Genomic DNA, 12117 nt, shown 5'->3' with positions numbered 1-12117 from the left:
TAATATAATCATTGCATTTATTTACATTCAGTTTATTTGAAGCTGGAGGATGTATATGCTACAGTATTGCCCAAATGGATTTGTCAACTTACAAAACAGAAATGTCTCCTTATGAAAAATAAAAGCATCTGAGCCATTCTGCTGACAACATTTCAAAAGAAAATGTGCATTAAATGTTCTGGCTGTGGGGTCATGCTATTGCAAAAATGACTCTGTCAGAAAAAGAAAAAAAAGACACTCTGCTTCATTCCAATCACAGCTGAGGTTCTCTGATACATTTTTCTAGTAATGGAAAAATCATATGAAATGCAGTAAGCATTGTAAGGGTCATCTGAGTGCCAGGGCTCATAAAGTACAAAGATCATCATCATAAAGTCCCTGAAAAAACTTTTGTGAAAATGACTTATGGTCAGTAGTATCAAATTCTTTCAGGCTTAGTAAACTGTATAAATGTACTGTCATTATTTCTATTGTAAGTATAACTAAACTTAGCATTTCAAGCCTTGATTTCAAGTGACTAAGAGAAGGGATAGTTAGGTGGCACTTGAAGAAACAATGAAATTTAGATGTTATTAATGTACAAAAAGAGGCATATAGAAAGACATTTCAAAAGTTAGCATACACAAATAAATTAGGTTTAGAGCCATTATAACTTTAGCTTAAAAGGAAAAACTCTTATAAACATATTTACATTTGAACACAAATGGGCAATTCTGAAAATTGTTATTTTTTTTGCGCAGACATAGTACAGTGGTGCTACAAAGATTGTGAACAATTTTGAATTTTAAGAATTTGTGCATACATGTGAACTTAACTGTGTACATTGTCATTCATTTATCACAAATACATTTCTTTGTAGGAAAAAGTATGTGAACCTATGCTTTCAGTAACTGGTGTGATTCCCCTTCAGCAGCAATTACTTCAATAAAGTGTTTATGGTAACTGTTGATCAGTCCCGCATGCTGTTTTGGAGGAATTTCGATCCATGCTTCCTTCCAGAACTGCTTCAGCTCATGGATGTTGGTGGCCTTTCTTGCATGAACACCTGATTCAGGTCCTGTCACAACAGATTGAATGGATTAAGATCTGGGCTTCAACTCAATTTCAAAATGCTAAATCTTTCGCCTTCAACCACTTTTATTGTTTAATAACTTGTCTGTTTTGGGTCATTGTCTTGCTCTAAGACCCTTTTGTTAAGCTTCCGTTCACAAATGGATACCCTGATATTCTCCTGTAGAAATTGTTGGTACAATCCAGAATTCATAGTACCATTAATCATGACATGCTACCCTGGTTTCATTGGAAGCAAAACAGCTCCAAACTATGATACTATCACCACCATGTTTCACAGTTCGGATGAGGTTCTTACATTGGAATGCAGTGTGTGGGTTTCTCCAAACATAATGTTAGTAAAAAGTGCTATTTCAGACTCTTCGGTCCACAGAACATTCTATCAAGGTGGCCATTAGCAAACTTTAAGCGGGCATCAATGTTCTTCTTGGAAAGTACCGGCTTCCTCTTTGCTATCCGCCCATGCACATTATTCTTGTTGTATTACAGATGAAGACAGGCCTGCAGACACTTTGACATTACCCTGGGGATCGTTGTGATCTCCTGGAAGATTATATGCCTTAGTCTTGGAGTGATTTCTGTTGGATGACCACTCCCAGAAAGAGTAATAATTTTACTGAATTTTCTCCATTTGTACACTATCTGCCTGATCGTGGAATAAAGATTTTAGAAATTGTTTTGTAACCTTCTTTAGCCTGACAATCATCAAAAACTCTTTTTCTAAGGTCCTCATAAATCTCTTGTCATCTAGACATGTTATTCAATCAGAAACCTGTATGGTAAAGGCCAGTCTTTGAAAGTGATGACTCTTTAAATAGGGCAGGGGCACTCACACTCATCATATTATTACTTTAACTAAACAGATAATCCTAAAGGTTCACATATTTTTCCAACAAATAACTATATCTGTGTTTTGGTTTTAATAATGTGACCAGAGAAATACCCTTTGCAGAGGTGTCTGTGAATACCAGTAGCAGTTGAAGGCTTTGTATACTTTCAAAAAGCAGTTGTGAAGTGGGGAGGAAAGCCGATAGTGAATCAGTGTGTGTGTGTGTGTGTGTGTGTGTGTGTGTGTGATACACACACACACACATATATACATACCCACATACATCATACTTGTCAACGCTCCCGGAAAGTCCGGGAGACTCCCGAAATTCAGGTCAGTCTACCGGGCTCCCACGAGAGCTGGCATTTCTACCGCATCCCGGAACTCCATTGTCAAAATGACACGATTCACTGGGAATCGCGTAATTTTGGTTCCGCTTCCCCCACAACAAAATGTCATTTTACTTGTGGGGGCGGGGCAAAAATGACGCGATTCAAGGTGCTCCGCCCACTCCCACCCATTAGTCACACCCCTCTCCCGGATGTCGCCTACTGAAAGTAGTCAAGTATGACATACATATATATGCAGTCCTGTTAGCAACAGTATATTTTACACAGAAATATATATTACAAGATAATATGAATTATAATATATGAACAGAGCTTACTGACTTGTACCAATAACACAAACAAACATACATATATACACCTACATACACACACATATATATATATATATATATATATATATATATATATATACATACATACAAGTTAACCTGTGCATGATACTCATGCATTCTAGTCAAATCAAGCTACTTAAGGTGTTAAAAAGGTTTTTGTCATCGCCACACACACACGCCGCTAGGCTTTTATATATTAGATAATGCTAAGAATTTAGTAGGTCAGGGTAGTATATAACTCCGCCCAGCAGGTGGCGCTGCAGCTTGAGCACTCTGTCACCCGGTAGTTTTTTTACACACACACACTAACACATGCCGCTAGGCTTTTATATATTAGATGATCAGTTTTGATCATTTAGTGCTGATTGTTAGTAGCAAGTGAATGGATCTTTTCATTTATTTTTTTATGTTGTTTTGATTTTTAATTTGTCCCTCCAACACAAAATTAATAAAGTGGTGAAGAAGTATTTTATTTAATTAGAGTTTAAAAATGTTAAGTGTTCATTTTTACTTAGGGACCCTGGGACAACTGCTGTACATAAATTGCCATTGCAGGGTGTGAAGGAATTCCTATATCGCCGCTGATGATGCAGTCACAGTGGGCGGAGCTTGAGACACTCATAATGGCAGTTAGCATTCCATTGCTGTTTACATGCACCGAACTTATGCACAGATTAAGATATGAACTGGCTGAAAGCCAGAGCGTTTCAACCAAAGAAATTGTCTTACATGTGGCATTTGGCAGAGAGCCATTGCAAATAAAAGAAAACGTGCTCTCAGGACAGGAAGTCATAGTTGAGAAACACAGAGCAGTGAGTCATCATTGCAGACAGTGTCCAGTTCCGTGGGTGTGACAGAGGTCAACAACTCCCACCAGAAGCAATGCATTCTGGGTAAAGGTTTATAAGCCATTGAAACAGACACACACAGCCTCTTTTGATCACACCACATACACACTTGGAAGTTGGGGACTTCTCTTACACCTGGAGCCTACGGTACACACACACTCCACAGTAAGCTTATACCTTATCTGTCTACAACTTTTATCTTCTTATATCTGTCTGTATATCTTCTTATTATAAGTCCATCTATTTCTATTAACTTTACTCTGAATCTTTATTTGTTTTATATCTATTTTCATTAACTTTCCTTTGAATCTTAATCTGTTTATTTACCGTATCTGCCTGCAACTTAAAGTTTTTCTGAATCTTCAAGTAACCTTTTCACATATGCTTTACAAAGGCTAGCTTCTCAGGAATGCTTGCTATTTACCCTACAATGGACTCAAGGTTCCTTCCCCACTCATCTCTATCTCACCCTCAATGCATATCTTTCTCCCTCTCTCTCTCATTTAATCTTTATCAACCAATTAAACAAATTGCTACACATTTAAGCATACACGTACATGTGCTTGTACACATTTAAACATACACGAACATAGTAACATAGTTTATGAGGTTGAAAAAAAAGACACCAGTCCATCAAGTTTAACCTATTTTGGATCTTCTGTGATCCTGCACTTATTTTTGATCCAGAGTATGCAACTGCCAATCTGTTTCAATTGTGAAAATCCCCCCAGACCAAATATTGCAGTCCTATTTTTACCCTATATCCACTACTATCCTTTATTTTAATCAATGGTCGTATCCCTGGATACACTTTTCCGCTAAGAATTTGTCTAACCCTTTCTTAAACATATCTATTGAATCTGCCATCACAACCTTCCCTGGCAATGAATTCCATAACTTGACTGCCCATACTGTAAAGAACCCCTTCCTTTGCTGGTTGTGAAATATCCTCTCCTCTAACCTTAGGGGGTTACCGTGTGTCCTGTGTATAGTCCTTGGGGTAAAAAGTTCCCATGAAAGTTCTCTGCATTGACCCTTAATGTATTTGTACATAGTAATCATATCGCCTCTTAGACGCCTCTTTTCTAAAGTAAACGTGCCTAAACTGACTAACCTTTCCTCATAACTTAATGACTCCATACCCTTTATGAATTTTGTCTCCCTTCTCTGAACCCTTTCTACTTCCAAATTATCTTTTTTCTAGAGTGGTGCCCAGAACTGTACTGCATATTCAAGATGAGGTCTTACCAACGATTTATAGTGGCAAAATTACACTGTCTTCCCTTGCATCTATGCCCCTTTTTATGCCTGCCAAAACTTTATTTGCCCTTGCAGCTACTGCTTGACATTGAGCACTATTGCTAAGTCTACTGTCTACGAGCACTCCCAAATCCTTTTCCATTACAGATTCTCCTAAATTAATTCCATTTAATTTATAGATTGCATTCTTGTTTTTGATCCCTAAATGCATAACCTTACATTTATCTATGTTAAACCACATATTCCATTTGGCAGCCCAATCCTCCAGTTTATTTAAGTCACTCTGTAGAGAAGCTACATCTTGCTCTGATTTTATTACCTTACAGAGTTTAGTGTCATCTGCAAAAATAGAAACTTTATTCTCTAAACCATCACCAAGGTCATTAATAAATATATTAAAAAGGAGTGGCCCCAGCACGGAGCCTTGAGGTACTCCTCTTAAGACTTTTGACCAATTAGAAAATGTTCCATTTATCACAACTCTGTTCCATATTCTCTAACCACTTTTCGATACAAGTACAAATGTTGATTCCTAGACCCAGTTCCCTTATTTTGTAAACCGACCTTGTGTGGCACTGTATGAAAGGCCTTTGCAAAATCTAAGTAGACTACATCTACTGTGCTGTCCTGGTCTAAGTTCCCAGTAACTTCCTCGTAGAAACTAATTAGATTAGTTTGACATGACCTATCCCTCACAAATCCATGTTGATTCCCACTAATAATTTTATTGCGCACCAAGTAAACCTGAATACTATCCCTTAAAATACTTTCCAGTAGTTTCCCCACAATTGATGTCAGGCTTACAGGTCTATAATTCCCTGGTTGTGACCTCGTCCCCTTTTTAAACAACGGCCCCACATCTGCTATTCGCCAATCCCTTGGTACTGAGCCTGATGAGATTGAATCTTTGAAAATTAAGAAAAGCGGTCTAGCTATTTATGAGTTTAGCTCCATAAGGACCCTTGGGTGTATGCTATCTGGACCTGCAGCTTTATTTATCTTAATATTCTTCAGTCGCCTTTGGACTTCTTCCTCTGACAACCAAGTATTTATTAATGGTATGGTTTCATTTCCATTTTTATGTATTACTCCTCCAATTTGTTCCTCTCTAGTAAATACTGAAGAAAAGAAAGTGTTTAATACCTCTGCTTTTTCCTTAGTATCATTTATCAATTCACCCATCTCACTTCTTAGGGTCCTATATTATCTTTTTTAATCCTTTTGCCATTTATACACTTAAAAAACTTTTGGGGGGTTGTCTTACTTTCTTTTGCAACTTGCCTTTCATTTTCTAATTTAGCCAATCTAATTTCCTTTTTGCATGTTTTATTACATTCCTTGTACCTACGGAAGGACTCCTCTGACCCTTCAGACTTAAACAACAAACGCTTCTTCCTTTGCATTTCTTCCCTTACCTTTTTATTTAGCCACATTGGTTTAGACTTAATTCTTTTACATTTATTTCCCATAGGAATGAACTTATACGTGTATGTTTCCAACATGCTTGTACACATTTAAACATACATGAACATGTGCTTGTACACATTTAAACAAACACGAACATCAGCTTGCTTAAACACATTCTTTCTAGCTCTTGTTACATCTATACACACACTACACAAAAGAGCAATACTGACCATGCACTCATACATTTCTGTCTTACAGCATATACACTAATATATATATATATATATATATATATATATATACATACACACACACACATACACAACAGAAAAGGATATTATATACTTCTGAAGTTTTAGCATTGTCTGTTGAATCTATAATGCATTATCTGTACTGTATATATGCATTTATGTAGTTTTTGTTTGATTATCTTTGTAATAGTAAAAGACTTGTATCTTTATGCCTGTTTTGTATGTTTAGATAACTGGAATGAACAGGATGAATGGATGTTTATATAGATAATGCAGTATAGTGAGGTAAATGATAGATTAGTATTTATTTAGCGATCAACACATAAGGGTGGGCTATTGGACGTGGAAGTCAATAGATGTGTAACATTTAGGTGATAATATATATATATATGCCTTGTCATGCACAGTCGCTCTTGCAGATTTCTAGTTGGGATGCACAAGTATAACTGGGATACCTTGTTTATGGTTGACATGGTACAAGGCGAAAGCGCAAAAGGTTGAGTGAAATAATGCCTCTAAAGAACATCTGAGATGTCACGGATGCATATTATTCGACGTGACTAAAATGGTGAAAAAGACACAAATTGCATTATATCCCAATAATTAGATTGTTTATTAATAAGATCAAAGGCATTGTATTATTATTATGGCGGATCCCAGGATCCTATTACACAGGGGTTCGACTCTTGTTAATTACGCCTGCACCCTCAGCTATCAGCATAGCTAGGGGGGTGGAACATTGCTTTTTGAGGTCCATTTCCACCAGCCTGGAGTGGATTTTCACAATATACTGGTATAGGAATACACTGCCCATTTGTTAATTCTTTATTATTGTTATTACACGGTACATCATCTATGATCTGAGCAAACGTAACAGTCAGACACTTGCAGTTCTCCACTATTCAGCTTTGTGTGCTTTAACAGCAAGTGACTGACAGTTACCTCCGCTCAGACCACAGATGCTGCTGATTCATTCATTTAAATGAATGACATTATTTCTTATAAAGTAATTTATTTAAAATTAATGAATGCCCCCCAGAACGGTTGCAAGAGCACTCTGCGGTGATGTAACATCACGGATTTTGCATCGCACCGCGCTGAGGTGCACAGGAAAATCTGCTACGTTGGGTACCGGTACCGTAGTACCTGAAAATGTGTGCCAAAAAACATTGTGAGAATTGAATTAACCCCTATGGCATCAGAACTTACCATTTATACAGATAATATTTACAGGCGTATGTTAACATCACGTTTTTCAACATTATTTTGCACAGAAATATAGAGTTATATTACAGAGTAATATGAATTGTATTAAGTAAGTGTTTGCATTATTATAAGTAGGATATTAATTTCTAAAATACAAGCTCACCTCTGCCGTTTTGGCATTGTCACCCACATCTGTAATTTTGACAGGTGTCGAGCGCTGGGACACAGCTCCTTCCTCCTCCTTATCTGTTCCAGAGTCATCATCAGAACTGCTGGACACCGCTTCCTCACTTGGGGGAGGAGGAGCACTTGCAGCAGTTTTTCGTTGCAATACGGTCTCCTCACGATTTGTCTTGTTGCTGCAGAAATAAAAAAACGTTTGAAACATTTCAAGTGCCATTAACTATTCAATAACTGTATATGTGATAACTTTATGATACCTATACCCATCTATTTACCAGCCCAAAAATATAAGTATAATATCTCCTCCCATGTAAAAATGGATTTTGTTTTGATTCGGCGAGGAAACTGAAGTTATATTAGGCATTCAGATATTCTGATCCTGTTCATATATAGATATAGAGATATATATATATATATATATATATATATATATATACACACACACACATATACATACATATACATACACACACACACACACATCAATGAAAACAAAGCAGACTCATTATCCCCATCCAAATGTGTTCGATAGTGTTGGTTGGTTTCCCCTAACAGAGGAGGGATAGGCTTATTTTTCAGATAACCTTTAATTTAATTACCATGAATCGCCAAAACTCTTGATTACAGTCCAAGTATGTGAGGTAAAATGCAACTTCAAAAGCCCCCAATAAAATTGACCCATCCGCACATTACGATGAAGCGCCAGAAAATTACAAATGCTGGGAACCTCCAGTACCACCCTTGGTGCCCAGCCAATCATAAGCATTTTCCCATGCTCGCTGCTTGTAATTGGCTGGCGGTCAAGTGGCATTCTGGTTACTCCAGCTTATAGTTGTTTGTGTGAGTGGGTAGGTTGTTTCCTATGGAGATTTTTCAAAGGGCAGAGGTTTCCACTTTAAATTACAGCAGTTCAAGGAACAATGGAAGATATTATTTTCTATTTCTACTATGACAATTTAAGAAAAAAGTAAATATTTAATTTTATATTTGTAAAGTTGAGAATAAAGGCTTTTGAGAGTCTTTTATTTGATTAATTACAGAAAAAATGTTTTTATAATTTTGTTGCAGTTTATGGTAAAATAAATCTGTGTTATAATGATCCCTGTCCATTATACGGGAAACACAGAACGAAACTCTAGTGGTTCCAATGTTAATTGCCCCATAGACCAGGGAATTCAGGATGAGCCCCAGCACTTTTCATTGGGCTGGTAGCCTCTTGGAGGGGGACACATCGCTCCTGATCTCCAGGTTTGAGTGGAAAACAGCCCACACTGTCTTGTGCTAGTTGAGGGTTAGATAAAGCACGTTTGTAAATTACTTACATGAATGTATGTGCGGGCTGGCAAGGCATAAGAGGATCTTATGTATCATCATCAGGTACTCAATTGTTAATAATGAAAAGCACAAGACATGTGAGCCAATGCACACGTGTATATCAAATACTTTCAGTCTTAAAAATAACCATATTCAAAATAATTCAATTACAGACTATCTAGCACTTTACAAGCAAAATACAGCAATTGATTATTTGAAATGAGAGGCTTAACATTTATTCACAGGTTCCTTGACCTTCACAGAAATTGCCTATAAAAGTCATAACAGCTCCAACTAGAAACGACATATTCCATTACAAATGTAATTATTACAGGATTTTCACCGCCTCTCACTTCCTGCAGAAAAATCATTTGTACTGCTTATATTATTTAGATATTAGGGTCTGGTATGATGAAAAATGTGTCAAATGAAATGAGCACATAATTAATGTTTTAAACAGACTGCACATGATCAATTCAAAACAGATCAGACCAGATTCCATACTTGCAGTACATTTTAATTCAGAACATGAAGCTATATACACCACTAGAAATTTGAATCCATTGCTCCTTAATTAGTACAGCCGATATAATTGTTTTGCAAGAGATGTAGTGTTTGTTGATGAGATGATCACCTAAAGAAGGCTTAAAAAATCCCAATGGGTGGTTATGTTGGTTTTCTTTTATGTAGTTGAACCACAAAAAAATGTGGGAAAAGCCCATCATAAACAAAAGAAAAAGACATAGCAACTGGACCAAGGCAACAGCTGTAAATTACATCCCGCTCTATAAAACCCTTGGATAATTAGCATATTATTAAAATTTTGCATTAAAGCATAAACTAGAAAAAGCAATGAGAAGGAATATAAAAAGGTCATGAACTATGTTACCAAGTCATGGTGAACAACGACAAATGAAAGTTTAATTTCCAAGAGGAAATAAGAGAATGTAGAAATGTATTAACTCTCTTTTTTACATATTGCATGCTAAACATTTTTTTTTTCCAACAGGTACAATGTTGCTTAGGCTGGTACACTACATATTATACACACAGAAACTATGCTTATCTTTAAATATTATATCTCTATGTATGTCTATATAAAAAAAAAGCAAAAAGGCACCTCCTAGCGCAGTAACAACAAAAAGGGCTCTATCACACCCGTGTAAAAAATGAATATGGGTAAATCACAAAACCTTGATAACCTTCAAGCAGCTCTAAGTTCCACATATCCATACATGGTTAAAAAAGAAGTCAAGAAAAACAATAGTGTAATATAATAACCCAGTATACGCCCCTGTAAACGCACATTAAAGATGTTCCTTCATACCAGAAAGATTTCTTTCAATCAGGTATATTTCTTAATTAATCCAGAATCAGTCTTTCACAATCGTGATTAGTTCCAATAAAAAAGTCATCCTCACGCAACATTTATTTAGCCAAACACTGGTGACACCACAGATAAATGACTACGGACCAAAAATTTATATATATATATATATATATATATATATATATATATATATATATATATATATATATATATATATATATATATATATATATATATATTTATTTTATTGCTTATCTCCACTCATAAAGACTCTTTTTCAATTTCCACCTCTTCTTCATAAAATTCATATCTCTCAATAAAAACAGAAGACATTGTTAAGGGCAAGGTGTATGTCAACTATCTGAATCAATTCTCAACATATTGGCTTTTAGCTTTTCGAGGAACTAGATATGCTCCAGAGTATTCCGTTGCACCCAGGACTTAAGCTCAGGAAGTAGCAGTTGTTGATTTACAATAGCCCGATGGAGTGGACAGAACACGATAATAGAGGTAGTGAGAAACCTTGATGGTTTCATAATGTGAACTGAGAATCAGACTGCCACTTACCTCCTGCAGTGGACAACACACAGTGGCAGGTAGTGAGCAACCAGATGGTGTAATGTAGTAAATGGACAATTAGACTGGCCACGGTCAGGAGGAAAGAAAACAGCAGTTCCTATAAACAAGCCAGGGTTAAGGGCGGCTAAAGATATATATGCAGATGCCTTTAACAAGCAACAGTCAGTAGTGGAGAAGACAGAAAAATTCCCAAACGTATTTCTTCCTTCACTGTAACTGGAATTCACCATGCAGATATCAAATTTAACATTTTCCCGGGTCCCATTTAAATAGTATTTGTCTAATCAGTATAATTTCCCCAAAAATATGATCATTGGCAGTATGTTCATTCTGACCATGTTAATTATACCGATCCAGGATATATAGCGCTTCTCACAGTGGTCAGATCTTGTGATATAGGTGTGTTTCATAATAAGTTTCAGAAAAACATTTGGACAGTAATTTTTAAAGACAGATGTAGTACCATGACCTGGATATTTTCAGGACCTGACAATAATCGTTTACAGATCATCTACCAACAATACAAGATTTCCTCATAGTTGCCTACTCTCCCGGAATTTACGGGAGGCTACCGAATTTCAGGGAGTCCTCCCAGACTCTCAAGAGTAAGCGAATCTCCCGGACCAGGTAAAATGCCGAAATTCACGTGATTGAATAGCGGGGCTTAGTCGCATCATGAAGCCCCGCCCTTCAATATCATGAATTTCTGTATTTTACAGTAGGGCCGGAGTTATAGTGACGTAACAACATTGGCACGCCCCCTCCTACCATCTGTCACATGACCTTTGACAGATGATTTAAAAAGTAGGCAAGTATGGGTTTTCCTTTACCCTTTCAATTAAATATAGTTAAGTATATGGAAGAAAAATTCACTTTAATGTTTAAATCACATGTATAAGAAAATTAAATAAAACTGCATGAATTTTGTTGCAATAGTAGTTGTAGCAAACACATTACAACTGTTTTTAAAAAAAAAGAGCCCCATTAGACATAACTAGTGTCCCCAGACATTTAAGGTTTACATGCAGATATTAACATTTGTAAAAAAGTAAAATGTCCTCACTTCCCCTCTACACTGAAGCTCTTGGCTTCTCTTCATAAAAACATGTAAGAATTGGTCTTAATGCTGGCATAAATATATATTTGCAGTGCCCTGC

The 12117-nt window shown here is 36.4% G+C and overlaps 1 protein-coding gene across 3 annotated transcripts in view; it reads right to left on the bottom strand.

The window, feature by feature from the left end:
• The window catches only part of FIG4 (FIG4 phosphoinositide 5-phosphatase), a 247427-nt gene that overhangs the window by 79876 nt on the left and 155434 nt on the right, over positions 1-12117 (bottom strand). For 2 of the 3 annotated variants that reach the window (XM_075202904.1, XM_075202903.1), the window contains exon 21: positions 7718-7913. In XM_075202904.1, coding sequence (XP_075059005.1) covers positions 7718-7913 — 196 coding nt within the window. Of the gene's footprint in view, positions 1-852; positions 1058-7717; positions 7914-12117 lie in introns of those variants that run through there. The other variant, XM_075202905.1, reaches the window with a different exon arrangement.

Source organism: Mixophyes fleayi, chromosome 3 (genome assembly GCF_038048845.1).
Source record: "Mixophyes fleayi isolate aMixFle1 chromosome 3, aMixFle1.hap1, whole genome shotgun sequence".
Lineage (NCBI taxonomy): Eukaryota > Metazoa > Chordata > Amphibia > Anura > Limnodynastidae > Mixophyes > Mixophyes fleayi.
This window is presented reverse-complemented; position numbering and strand designations above follow the sequence as displayed.